Source organism: Galeopterus variegatus, unplaced genomic scaffold (genome assembly GCF_000696425.1).
Source record: "Galeopterus variegatus unplaced genomic scaffold, G_variegatus-3.0.2 Scaffold678, whole genome shotgun sequence".
Lineage (NCBI taxonomy): Eukaryota > Metazoa > Chordata > Mammalia > Dermoptera > Cynocephalidae > Galeopterus > Galeopterus variegatus.
This window is the reverse complement of record NW_007726789.1, coordinates 127,911-143,137: the sequence shown is the minus strand read 5'-3', so window position 1 is coordinate 143,137 and position 15,227 is coordinate 127,911. Positions and strand designations below refer to the sequence as shown.

Here is a 15,227-nt window from a genome sequence, read left to right as displayed (position 1 = left end):
AGCAACTTCAAACCCTCACAGACTGAGTGTTGGAAAGGCACAGTTTACCAGCTGAGAAAACCATCAAAATAGTTTCCTCTCTAAAATGTCCAAACACTTCCCTGCCTCCTCAACAAAGCATCAAAAATATGACTTAAACTTTTCTTAATGACATAAAGCACTTAAAAAGAACAATAAACTTGAAATTAGGAGGACTGGGTTTGATTAACTGGATCAAAAAATACTGGGAGAAAGATCTTAGTCAATGCACTGCATCTCTCTGGGCTTGTCACCTTTCAAATGGGTTTGTCACATTCCTCAGAGCTGTTTTTCAAAAAATTATTTATTTTTTAACTGACATGTATTGATTGTATATATTTATGGGGTAACAGAGTAATATCTCAATACACATATACAATGTGTGATGATCAAATCAGGGCAATTAGCATATTTATCATCAAAAATTTATCATTTCTTTTGTGATGAGAGCATTTAAGCTCCTCTCTTCTAGCCATTTGAGAATATACAATAAGTTATTGTTAATTATAGATGCCTAGCACTACCGTACACCATTAGAACTTATTTTTCCTACCTAGCTGTAACTTTATATACATTAACCGACCTCTTCCTATCCCCCTCACCTCTACCTCTTCCCCACAACTTGTAACCACAAACCTCAGAGCTGTTTTAAAGATTAAGTTAAACAGCGCACATAAGTGCCTAGCACTGTGTCCTGGTGCTCCATGAAATGTCAGCCCCCTTCCCGCCCCTTCAGTAAACCATGTAAACAGATGAATTACTGCTGTATGCTGTAGGCCTGTCACCCCCGGCAGATGTACATTCAAGAATGAGTTTCTTGTGTCTGGACAGAACAAATACAACCCCAGGTCTGGCCCTAGGTCTTACTTTTCTTTTCTTGTTTTTTTTTTTTTTTAAGGCACTTACACCAGCTACTTATATTTATTTATTTTTTTATTTGGTTTTCTTTTTTGTTTCATAAAAGTGAAATTTGAGCATGTGAGGCATATGATTCTTGGGCATTGGGATATGGTTGTCCTTCCGCAAACTTCTTCCCTCTTGCCAAGTAGTTTTCCTACCCTTCAAAAACTCAGCTCCCCTTCTCAGATCCTCTGGGCCACAGGCATCGAACATAACATGCGTACGTATGTGTGTGTGTGTGTGTGTGTGTGTGTGTGTGTGTGTATGTGTGTGTGTGTGTTTGTGTAAACAGCCATTCTGAAGGAAACCCCAAAGCAATCAAGGCAAACAATAAGGCAGCCACTTATATTTGCATGTGTACTTTAACAGACTTCACAGCAATTTTTATGCACTTGAGTTTACTAATAACTTACACATGCATTACAGCCTATAGCCTCTAAGCTTAAACTGTTTAGTTGTTAATGCAACTGAGTACAGAAACTTACTAGGATAGTTTTATCAAAAAGCCGGTATTTACTATTTCATCACCACTGAGTACCAGTGAAGTATGCGATACGGGTTATCAATCTTGCTTTAGAGATGGGCAAATGCAGGTGCAACTATAATTCAGGTGTAAAGAGAGAAATACACTCAAGACACAATTGAGAGCTGGTATAGTTCTTTACATCTGTAAACCAAAAAGCACACAACACATTATTTACTCACCTCACTAAGAATATGTTTTGGCAATTCTGTGAACAAGTGCCTGCCTTAATTTCCTAAGGCATGAAATATGTTTGGTTTGACCCTGAATTTGTGATCCAACATCTTTCATTTCACCTTTGTACTTCCTACTTGATGGATGATTTCTTTCCCTTGTATCTACCAGTTTCATTCCATCTGCCAGAGTTGCCTCAATTATTCTGTGACACATATCTCAAACTCTACTAACTCTAGAAAAGAGAATAAATAATATCATACATTTTAATAAGCCTCTAAAGAAAATTTAGTGGGAAATATAGACTACAGAGACAATAGAAAAGATCAATGAAACTAAGAGTTGGCTCCTTGAAAAGATAAACAAAATTGACAAATCTTTAGCCACATTAAGAAAAAAAGAGAAGACTCAAGTAAATAAAATCAGAAATGAAAGAGGAGATATTACAATTGATACCACAGAAATACAAAAAATCATAAGAGGCAATGAGCAAGAGAATATTATCAAGTTTATGACAACAAATTGGATAACCTGGAAGAGATAGATAAATCCGTAGAAACATACAGCCTACTAAGACTGAATCAAGAAGAAAAAGAAAATCTGAACAGACCAATAATAAGTAAGGAGGTTGAATAAATAATAAAAAATCTCCCATCAGAGAAAAGCCCAGGACCTGATGGCTTCACAGAAGAATTCTATCAAGCATTTAAAAAAGAATTCTATCAGCATATATCAAAGCTGGAGGCATCAGAGTATCTTATTTCAAAATCTATTACAAAGCTATAGTAATCAAAATAGCAAGATACTGGCATAAAAACAGACACATTGGCCAATGAAACAGGATAAAGAGCCCAGAAATAAATCCATGCGTTTATGGTCAATTGATTTTTGACAAAGATGCAAAGAACACACAATAGAGAAAGGATAGTCTTTTCAATAAATTGTGTTGAGAAAACTGGATACCCACAAGCAGAAGAGTGAAATCAGATCCTTATCTCACACCATATAGAAAAATCAATTCAAAATGAATTAAAGACTTACATGTAAGACCTGAAACTGTAAAACTACTAGAAGAAAACAGGGGAAATGCTCCATGACACTGGTCTGGGCAATGATTTTTAGATATGACTACAAAAGTTGAGGCAACAAAAGCAAAAAGCAGCACATGGGATTGCATCAAATCTTCTTCACAGAAAAAAAAATAATTAATAGAGTGAAGAGATGACCCACAGGTTTAGAGAAATATTTGCAAATCTGATAAGGGACTCATATCCAAAATATATAAGGAATCAAACAACTCAATAGCAAGAAAACAAATAATCTACTTAAAAAAAAAAAGGTCTAAATAGACACTTCTCAAAAGAAGACATACATGGCCAACAGATATATGTGCAAAAATGCTCTGCTCATCATCACAAATCACCAGGGAAGTGCAAATTAAAACCATAATGAGATATCACCTCACATTTACTAGAATGGCTATTATCAAAAAGATGAAAGATAAGTGTTGGCAAGGGTGTGGAGAAAGGAGAACACTTTGAACTGTTGGAGAGAATGTAAATTAATACAGCCGCAATGGAGAACTGTATGCAGGTTCCTCAGAAGACTAAAAATAGAATTACCACATGATCCAGCAATCCCACTTCTAGGTATAATCCAAAGGAATTGAAATCAGTATGCTATAGAAATATCTGCCTTCCCATGTTCATTGTAACATTATTCATAATGGTTAAGATATGGAAGCAACCTAGGTTTCCATCATCAGATGAGTGGATAAAGAAACTGTGGCATATACACACAATGGAATGCTATACAGCTTTAAAAAGGGGGGTAAATCCTGTTATTTGCAACAACATGGATGAACCTGGAGGGCATTAGGATAAGTGAAATAATCCAGGCACAGAAAGACAAATACCTCATGATCTCACTTAAATGTGGAATCTAAAATCTTGAACTCATAGAAGTAGAGAGTAGAATGATGGTTACCAGAGGCTGATGGAGGGAGGTAGATGGGAAAAGGAGAGATGCTGACCAAAGGGTACAAAGTTTCAGGTAGACAGGAGGAATAATAGTGGCTATAATAATTAATAATGAATTGCATATTTCAAAATTGCTCGTAACAAAATTGCTAAAAGAGCACCACAACAAAATAGAAAGTGTGTGAGGTGATAGATTTGTTAAGTAGCCTGATTTAATCACTTCGCATTGTAAATATATATCAAAATATTACATTGTACCCCACAAATATACATAATTATTTGTCAATTATAGATAAAAAAAAATTTTTTTAAAGAAAAAAAATGTGGAAAGGTGAACTCCCACATATTCTTTACAACCCAAATATCACCGTCTCCATGAACTTTTGTACTGGTGGCCCCACCAGAACATGCCCTGCTTTCCTCCACTGCCTTTGTATTCTGCTTCTGTTATGACTTCCAGCCCAGTAAGGATGTGTAATTATATATCTGCCTCTCTCTCCCATTAGGAAGTGAGCCTGTCAAAAGAAGCCCTTATTTTAACATAGAAGATACTGAACCCAAGTTGGATGAAATGGAGTTAAAGAACAAAATTGTATAAAAGAGGATAAAAATCCAATCTATACCTGGACTGATTTATCTGAGTACTTTTCAAATGCAAATGGATGTCCTCTGGAGATCCCTGTAAATCCTATTACAGTTTTAGTGATGAGCACATTATGATTTCAAACCACCACATTCTAATCTAAATGCCTTAGGTACTGACCCTGAGATATGTGAAAGAGTGCCAATGTGGTGGAAATAGCTTTTGGAGGCTTTAAATTTTTTTATCTTGTTTTTAAGACTATTGTCTTAAAAAATAAAGTCATTATTGAGTCACTGAGCTTCATGGTAACAATGAGAATTCAAGTTATCTTGCAAATTCTTCCTCTTATGATATAGTTCTTTAGGTTATTTAAAAAATTATACCACCAAGCACTGAGTTAAGATTTAAATTCTATGCTCACTGAATCAGATTAAAAATCAGATTGCTTTACTTACCTTTCCATCACTTCAGTTATAAAATTAAGTGGAGATAAAACATTTTTTAACATCAAAATGAGCAACAAGAAAAAATAACTAAATCTCATACCTCAAAAATAATCTCCTTGGGTTAGGTGCAGTTAAAAGGTACAGTTAATCCTGTCAGATTACATTTGGGACCATACCTGTCCTGTGTATGCAAACTCCAGAGCTTGCTTTAAGCCAAGGCTGGTCACACCATGCAAATTCACCTCATCAGCTCCACTTTCCACCATGCAAAGACTGAACATGGCCTGAGGTGGGGAAAGAAAGAAAGAGAATTATGGGACTTAAAAACCAAGGGAGCAAGACAAAGTCATAGAGAGATTAGGAAAAAAAAAGTTTTACAAATTAAATATAGATTTTGATTTTTGAAACACTTCTAAAAAGCTTCATACACACAAGCAAATCACCTTGATGTCTAAACAGTTACTGTAACAATGCACATGGTACCTCATTCCTCACACACACAGTCTCATTCAAGGTGATTATATTTAGGGTCACTAAATCGAATCCTGGATTCTCACTGCAACCAACTAATATGCAACAATCCTGAACATTCTGGTCAACAGGACAAGGAAAGTGGCACCTTTGTCTTCTGACATCTCTGTCTTTTTTCTGCATTCCAATGACATATCCTGTTCCTCTCATCTGCCATGTATCACACACTCCATTCCAGTGATTCTCAAAGTGTGGCCCCTGGACCATCAGTGTCACCTGGTAATGTGTTTGAGTGTAGATTCTAAAGGCTACACCCCAGATCTACTGAATCAGAAACTCAGAGTGGGCCTCAAGCAATCTGTGTTGTAGCAGGCCCTCGAGGTGACTGACACTCGAATTTGAGAACCACCATCTAAGTTATTCGGTGCAAATCAATTCGTCTCCAAACCAATTCTCCAAATGGCCAACTTATCAAAAGTCAGTTCTTCCACAAATGATTAGTATGTAAATGAAAACTTGAAAATTAAAAACATGCAAACTTTCCAAATGGAACAATTACATAAATTTTCTCAAACAAAGAAAAAACCCCACACTAATTTATACACCTTAACAAGTTTGACTTAACAAGTATGAAGAGAACAATCAATTTTGGTTATTGATGAAAAAAAGTGCTACTTAGCTCAGTTCTTCCACAAATGATTAGTATGTAAATGAAAACTTGAAAATTAAAAACATGCAAACTTTCCAAATGGAACAATTACATAAATTTTCTCAAAGAAAAAACCCCACACTAATTTATACACCTTAACAAGTTCGACTTAACAAGTATGAAGAGAACAATCAATTTTGGTTATTGATGAAAAAAAGTGCTACTTAGAAAAGTAACTTCTGTGTAGTGAAGAATTAACCTCACCCAAGAGAGGTCAGGCCTCAGCCCTTGGCTTCTGGGGGTAATCTCTAGGCCCTTGGAATGTCCTGCCTGGTAAAAGTGTCTTTGTTTGCCTGGGGGTTTTGGCCACCAACCATCTAACCACATGATTTGTGATGGGGTTTTGGATTACACCATATCAGTTCTGACCTCCAGAGGGACTGGAGACTCAAGGTATTAGCCCAAACTCCAGGAGAGGCTGGAGACTAAAGGTCAGCCACAGAGGCACTACGTTATTGAGCCCAAATAAAAACTCTGAACACCAAAGGCATGAGTGAGCTTCCAAGAGTGGCAATTCTTTGTGCATATTGTCATGTACTGTGTCCAGCAAGAAGTAACATTGTCTATTACTTTACAAGGAGAAGACAATCAGAAGACCGCATTTGGTTCTCCTCTGGACTCTGTCCTATGTGTCCCTTCCCTTGGCTCGTGCTTATGTGTATCCTTTCCCCGTAACAAACCATATCTATGAGTATAAATCTTTCAGTGAGTTCTGTGCTTTCTAGGGAATTATCAAACCTGACGATGCTTTTGGAAAGCCCCTTAAACTTGCAACTGGTATCAAAAATGAGACAAGTCTTGTGGACAATATTCCCTCAGATTTTGCCATTTGGTTAACTTCCTAGAAGTAAACTTCATAGTAGAAAAAAGCAAAAATACCTCACTATTCTATGTGGTAATTACTTAGTTCATGCTAAATTTTTTTTTAAATGTGATGTTTTTCTTTTAGTAATATTAATAATGTTATTAATATTTATGGTTTTATTAATATTAATATTAATATATTAATATTCATCTTTTAGCAATTTATTTCAAAAACTTTAATTTTGATTCTCACAATTCTATACTTCTTTACTTAATATGTATAGAATGGGCAATATAAATTGATGGCCCATTATTCATTCCTTCTAGAGATCTTCATTTCCATCTCACTGCATTAGAGAATTTTAAGTTTTCATAATGAAGAGGTTTCTCTTTGTTAGCTTAATTTATAATTAACATTTTTACTGTTAGAAATATAAAACCATTCCTCCCTTGTTATTAGAAGTTTTCTAAGGAATATTTTAAATGCTTACAATTGGAGAAAATAAAAAATAACATTCAAAATATCCTAAGGATATTGGGAGTGTTTAACGTGTAATATATGCAATTATATTTGATATATTTTTTAAAACATTCAGAATATATTTAACTTTCAAAAATTTACTTTATCTCAAATAAACAAAATTAAACATTCCTTTGAGACCAAGGATGATCACATAAAACAGTATACGAAGCATTTTACCTGTGTCAGCCCATCACTCAGGCCAGTACAACTTAGTGCCAAGAGAAATCCCCTTAGCCACTACATTCCCCTACAGGAGAAAAGGAGAGCAGGAGGACCTCTGCAGCCTCTGCTGCTGGGGACCCACAGAGTCTTTGCCAACACAGACCCTAGATGATGGAACTTCCTGGAATACATGTTACTGCACCCTCTGGAAGGGGAGCTGACAAAGTGCCCCCGCTACTCCCCCCTGCCTTAGAACCCTAGACCTGGCACAGTTGCATATGTGCCCACACCTTGGATGTGGTGTCACCACCCTTGTGTCCACACCCAGGACCTGGTGCCACCATGCACTCACTGGTCTCAGCCAGTGCCACACGACCCACAGAAGCAGTGCTGCTGCTTGAAAATGAAGGAGATATAACGACTTCCCCAGACAAACGAAAACTAAGGAAGTTTGTCACCACTAGACCTACCTTACAAGAAATGCTTAAGAGAGTTCTTCAAGTTGAAATGAAAACATGCTAAACAGCAATATGAAAACATAAGAAAGCATAAATCTCACTGGTAAAGGTAAATATACAGACAAATACAGAATAACTTAACACTAATAATAATGCAAAAATTTGTTAATAAATACACAATATAAAAAGAAAGAAACTCTGACTACAAGAACACAAAGTGTTGGAGAGGTGGTAAAAGTATAGTGTTTATACGCAGTTGGAGTTAAGTTGTTATCAACTTAAGATAGAATGATATAACTACAAGATATTTTAGGCAAGCCTCAAGGTAACCACAAAGAAAAGAAAGTATAATAGATACATCAAAGAGAAAGAGAAAAGAATCAAAGCAAATCATTACCAAAAAAAAAAAAAAAAAATCAAATATCTAAGGAAGATAGATAAGAGAAGAAGAGAAACCATTTCTTTTCAACATTGTACTGAAAATCCTAGCCAGAGCAATTAAACATGAAAAAGAAAAGGCATTCAAATCAGAGAGGAAATAGTAAAATTAGCCATTTTCAGATAATTTGATCATAAATGTAGAAAACCCTATAGACAACAAAAAATCTGTTAGAACCAATAAATTAGAGCAGTAAAGTAGCTACATACAAAAATACAAAAGACATACAGACTAATAGAACAGCATAGAGAGCCCAGAAATAAATCCATGCATCTATGGTCAACTTACCTTCAATAGGGTACCAAAAACACACAATGAGAACAGCCTCTTTGATAAATGTGGATACCCTCATGCAGAAGAGTGAAATTGGACCCTTATTCTGACACCATACACAAAAATCAACTTAAATTACATTAATAATTTAAATGTAAGACCTGAAACCATGTAGAAGAAAATGTAGGGAAAAAGCTACTCAATAATGATATGAGCAATGATTTTTTTGGATATGATACCAAAAGCACAGTCAACAAAAGTAACAATAGACATTGCATCAAACCAAAAACTTCTGCATAGCAAAGGAGACAACCAACACATTAAAAATGAAGCCTACAAAATGGGAGAAAATGTTTGCAAACATATATCTAATAAGAGGTTAATATCCAAAATATATAAGGAACTCATACAATTCAATAGCAAATAATAATAGTAGTAATAATAATAAAAACAACTGTATTAAAAAATGGGCAAAGGACCTGAATAAACATTTCCCCAAAGACATACAAATGGCCAACAAGTATATGAAAAGGTGCTCAACATCACTAAGTATCAGGAAAAAGCAAATAAAAACCACGAGACATCACCTCACACCTGTTAGAACGGTTATTACCAAAAAGAGAAAAGGTAAGTGTTGACCAGGGTGTGGAGGAAATGGAAACCTTGTTCACTATTGGTGGGAATGTAAATTGAGAGAGCATATGGGAAACAGTATAGAAGTTCCCCCCAAAACTAAAAACAGAACTGCCTTATGATCCTGCAATCCCACTTCTGGGTACACATGCAAAGGAAATGAAATCAATGTCTCAAAAAGATATCCGCACTCCCATGTTCATTACAGCATTATTCTTAATAGCCAAGATATGGAAACAACCTAAATGTCTGTTGATAGATAAATGGGTAAAGAAAATGTGAAATACACGGACACAAACACATACACACACAATGGAACATTATTTAGCCTTTAAAAAAAAGGAAATTTTGCCAGTGTAACAGCATGGATGAACCTGGGGAACAGTATATTAAATGAAATAAGCCAGACACAGAAAGACAAATACTGAATGATCTCACTTGTATGTGGAATCTAAAATACTCAAACTCAGGTGCAGAGAGTAGCATGGTACTTGCCAGGGTTGTTGGGGGAGAGGGAAATTATGAGCTGTTGGTTAAACAGTGCAAAGTTTCAGTTATGCAAGATGAGTAAGTTCTAGAGATCTGATGTACGGCAATGTGACCATAGTTAACGATACTGTGTTGTATACTTGAAATTTGCTAGGAGGGTAGATTTTAAGTGCTCTCACCACAAAAGAAAAGAAAAGGAAGAAAAAACGAAAAAAAAAAAAGAAATGGTAACTATATGAGGTGACAGATATGCTAATTTGTTTAATTGTGGTGATTACTTCTCAATGTATACATATATTAAAACCTCCGAGTTGCACACTTTAAATATATATAAATTTTATTTGCCAATTATACATCAATAAAGCTGAAAATTAAAAAAAGGGAACACTGGATTTGTAGTCACATAATCCTCAGTGTCGTGGAGCACAATAAGTAAGGGCAAACTTGTAACCAAACAGTTCTGGGTTTGGACACTTGCAAGTGACTTTGGGCAGGCACTTAATCTCTCTGAGTCAGTTAGTTTTATTATCTGAAAAATGAGGCTAGAAATTGCACCCACTTCATGAACTTGTTTGAAGATTATATGACAGTACTATAAAGTATTAGGTATAGTGTCTGACATATGGCAAGCTTAGTAAAATTTGTATTCTGTGATAATAATAAATAGAATGAAGTTTCTTTCATGTATTTCCTGGTTAAAGGGATTGATAAGAGAAGTATCAATTTCTGATTTTTTGGTTTTGTTTTGGTTTTGGAAATCAAGTGTGGCTATAGATCAGAAATGCTAACAGGAAATTGACTTTAGAGTTAAGTGGATTCTGCTTACGCGTTTGTAGAAGATGGCCTGAAATTCCAAAATTAAAAAAGCACAGATCACAATAAAAAAAAAAATCTTTCAATTTGTGTAATTCTGAATTTGCTTCTGCACTTTTTACAACCACTTTGAAAAGAACCTGAAAGAAATTTCAGTTGTTTTCAATGTCTGCTTTTTATTATATGGGTGGTTACGTTTTTAATATTCCCCACACCTATTTCTTTTTTCAGATTTTCCTAGTTGCAATTGCACCTGATTCGGTGACCAGCTCTCGAGCAACCCCATATGCAGAGCGGGATAGAAATGGCTCAAACTGCAGAAGAATTATCTGGGTTAATGAGTTAGAAAAACTTCCTGGGAGCAAAAGTTAAAAAACAGAACAGGCTGCCAAGGCAGTTTTTAAAATCCACTTTCTTAGGGTCTTTCAGAAGTAACCAGGGAAATACTGGCATAAAACAGGGACTTTCAAACAAGGTTGTAAGCCACTGCACTTGAAGCCTGGCTTAGTAGAGTTGGGGAGGAAACATAATTCCTTAAATAACGTGAATCTATATTTGCATATGTTTGTATAAGCAATAAAGGAACATCAAATTAGTAATTGTTTTATGCTAATATAATTAAATAAATTTATCTAGAATTATTATATTATAAGGTATGACCACACAGGGAAAGAAGAGACTTAATTTTATCCCATTTATGACTCCATCTCCATCAAAAAAACCATCACCACCATTTCTGTAAACACAGAATTTCCATTTGACCTCACATTGTATTGTCTTAGAAATTTCATGTTACAAATTTCATGCTTATCACAATTTTTAAAAGTTCAACAATTGGTTAATTTGAAGATAAAAAGGGAACTATTACATCAAGGCCAATGTCTTGGGTTTAATGCATTGACAAGGCATCTCAATTAGGAAAAGCCTCATTGAGAAAGAACCTGGCCACTTGGCACAGTGAAACACCAGCTGTCTAGGCTCCCCAACCTTGTGAAACAATGTCTAGAGACCTGCTGGACCCACAGAGAAGGACGAAGCTTCCTTTGATAGCAAAAGAGATGCTTAGACCAATGCTGCTATCTTTTAGCACTGAACTTATTGAAATGGTAGATTCTAAGCTCCATGAAGACAGGTCCCATATCTCTCTTACTGTGGTGCCCCCAGACCCTAGCATTGCACACACGCAATAAATACAGGTGAATGAATGAATGAATGAACCAACATGCTCTTCAAAAACTCATCTGCAGGGCCGAGCCCGTGGTGCACCTGGGAGAGTGCGGCGCTGGGAGCGCAGCAGCGCTCCCGCCGTGGGCTTGGATCCTATATGGGGATGGCCGGTCACCAGCTCACTGGCTGAGCGCAGTGCGGCCGGTCTCAAAAAAAAAAAAAAAAAAAAAAAAAAACCTCATCTGCAGATGAAGTCCTGCTGTTTTACAGTGTCAGAAACAAAAAGACTTACTTCTATATAAGAATGAATTTCCTGGATATATGGTGTTTTAGATACTGGAATATAAAATCCTAGTTAAAGTTAAAGAGAAAGAGCATCTACTATAAGCTAAACACTTCAGAAAAACAAGTGAGTTGAAAGCTAGACATTTAGAAAAAAGCAAAGAACATATGGCAATGTCCCCTATCAAGCCACAACATTCTGCCAAAGCACAGGATAAGGTTCTGCTTAGAAATATGAAAGCATTACACAGACGCTTGCTTGGTTCACACTGTTTTGCAGTTGGGAAAGCCTTGGCCAGGCTAAGATTTACAGTCGTCACAGCTCACTTGGCTGATAATGTGCTGCCTCCACCACAGATCTTTCTAATTGAAAACCCAGTTTGTGAGAAAACAATCCACTTTAAGTGCCTACTATAGAGGGAGTTTGTGGATTTATGGCGTATCATTTCCACTGTATTTCACACAGAAATGATATAAATTGAGTTCTAAAATCACAGTACATAAATTAAGTTTCCTTGGGTCACATTAGTTGCCATGCAGTCACAAGATGAGCTACAACATTTTAGGTTGATAACTGATGCCACAAAACTGACCAACAGAAATTCTATTACATCATCAAAGATAAGTAAAATGGCAGATGATAGATTTTTTTAAGCACTCAAAGTTGGTGAAATACGATCTTTTTATCCGTTAAACTATGTACAGCTTTGGAGTTACACTGGACAAGAGCAAAATCTACTATGAATTCCCACTTTATCAGGAATCTGAATAATCTTACAGGAGAAATCACTGAAATATTTGGAGGCACATTCAATCATTTTATGAGAGCTTAGGAGAATTAAATGAAAGTAAATAGACATGTTTAAGGATGTCATTGAAAAGAGCAACCTGCAATGATGGCAGCAGATATAGCCTGGTCCCTTTCACCTTCTATAGGCCCAAAATTACGTAAGTAGGAACATTTACAATGGCCATAAGGCATTACTGAGATTTGAACTAACTTCTGAATCAACAAAGATTATATTTTGCTCAATTTAGTGTTAATGGTGATTATCCTTTATTACATTTTGGTTATATCCCACAAAAAAATGCATAGTAAATCTCAGTTAATGAGGCTGTTCAATCAACTGAAATAGCCCATTCCCTTCCATTAGGGAGAGAAGGATCCTGACCAGAGATGAAATGAAGTACTTACGTTCTTTATCAATCCACCTGTGCAGCTTAATGGCCTGAAGGAGTGGGGATGTTTGGCTGGTGGGGTTTTACCCCCTAAGTATTTATAGCTGTTTTAATTTTTCCTCAAGCAGTGCAGTAAACGCTCAGAGGATAAAATATCACAGGACCAACTAAAGTAGTAAAATTCTATTATGATAAGTACAATTAGGCAGCAAAAATTAATATCTCTAAAATATTAACTTTCTCTCACCTTAACTACATAAAATAAACAAAAATCCATTTTATGTCTAAAATGTGTGCTACATATTGTTTTTCCCAACATTTTCAAATATAGAGCTGGTTTATTCAAAGGGTCTAGCTGCATTTAACAGCTTCATTTCTGGCACAGTTGCTTCCTAAATTAGCTACACAATGATAACAAGCCCGTCAAAGCAAGTGTCACTATGACTTATCCCATGTCTCTTCAGGACTCTCCTCCTCCTGCATGTGGTCACGTTTTAACTACTTGGGTCTTCTGGGGAAGAAAGAAATGGAATGGGAAAAGGCACCAGTGAAGTTGTTTTTTTCTTAACTAAAGTCATGGTAAATGTGAAGGCCAGAAACTGTGCCCTCCACCACAAAGTCAGATGATTCATAGGAAGTATTTATCCTTGCCAGTTTTAGGTATTCTGGAAAATAGCTTCCACGCATTTGACTTTAACCTGGGGTCATACTCTCAGACCTTCTAGTTACCTTCTAGTTTGCAGTTATATTACCTGAGAATGGATCACAACACTTTACTATCCACCATGTAGTAAATTCCATTCTTTTACCTGTCACAAATTTGCCTCTTTCAGATATTTAGGGATGACACTTTTGCTTTTCCTTATTGAATACACTTGACAAGCCATTATTGAATGAAAGAATCTCTCCTGTGTAAAGAAACCCTTTGGTCTGTCCTCACATGGCAGCTAATGGTACAATCCTCTTTTCAAAAGCTTCTAAGTTGACCAATGAGGGCCTTTTGTTACCACTGGTGGCTCTGCTCTCCCCTGTGGAGCACCCGTGTGCCTCTCTCGTGGGCACAAAGTCCCCACTGCGGCTCCAACAAACCTGCTCGTAGCCTCCTATGCCATCTGGGAAGCTGCAGGGCACCCTTAACGCCTCTGCTGGGGACACAGAGTCCTATCTGTCACTCCAGCGAGCCTGCTCAAGGCTGTTAGGTTTGGCAAATCAGAGAAAAGGGAGAGAGAGACTCAAGCCAGGCACTATTTCAGCCGAAAACTTTATTCCACTATCGTGGAGGGGAGACTGAACGAGATCAGTTCCCCTGAACAAAGGACAGTAGAGGTTTATAAGCCTTTGAGGGTTCTGGCAGAGTAATGGGCAATTTCGAAATCAGTGGTACGCAACGTGACATAGCCCTTGTAGTCTGCTAACACCTGGTCGGTTAGGTCATAGGCTTCTAATTAGTGTCGTTACTATATCAGTGCAAAGCACTCCAGACGTTCCTTTGATGATAACAGTCATGTTTACCCCTTCCCAGGAGGGGAATTTCACTGCTCAGTTCCCAGAGCAGAAAAGGGAAAGGGGAGAGGGAGAAAGGAGGAAAGTTGCTTAACCTGACTGTGCTGAGGTTAAGCTAGCCATGAGGCCTAATAAGGGCTACCTGCCCCAGCTGGGGAGTGGTCGAGCACCACAGTGTCTCTCTTGGTGACACAGGAACCTGCCCACAACCCTGGTGACCTTGCACAGGGTGGCCCACTCCAGCTGAGGAGCTGCAGAGCACCCCAGCATCTCTCTGGAGGGCCAGGATCCTGCCCACAATCCTTTGCCCAGAGTGACCTTGGTGTCTTTCAACAGATGAATGAATAAAAAAAAAAGTGGTACATATACACAATGGAATACTACTCAGCCATGAAAAAGAATGAAATTCTGTCATTTGTGGCAACGTGGATAAGACTGGAAGACATTAAGTGAAATAAGTCAGGCACAGAAAGATAAATACTGCCTGTTCTCACTCATATGGGGAACTAAAAAAAAAGTTGAACTTTTAGAAGCAGAGAGTAGAATTCTGGTTACTACAGGCTGGGAAGGGGAGGGGGAGGGGAGACATGGAGAGGGTGGTTAATGGATACAAAATTACAGCTAGATAGAAAAATAAGTTTTGGGCCGGCCCAGTGGCGCACTGGATAGTGCGCCGCTTAGGAGGCGCGGCAGCGCTGC

General features: G+C 37.1%; 1 protein-coding gene across 1 annotated transcript in view; it reads right to left on the bottom strand.

Moving 5' to 3' along the window:
• KLHL32 (kelch-like family member 32) overlaps positions 1–15,227 on the bottom strand; it is a 209,766-nt gene that overhangs the window by 95,926 nt on the left and 98,613 nt on the right. Inside the window, exon 4 of the mRNA XM_008571310.1 lies at positions 4,800–4,907. Within this exon, the coding sequence (XP_008569532.1) occupies positions 4,800–4,907 (108 nt within the window). The remainder of the gene's footprint in view (positions 1–4,799; positions 4,908–15,227) is intronic.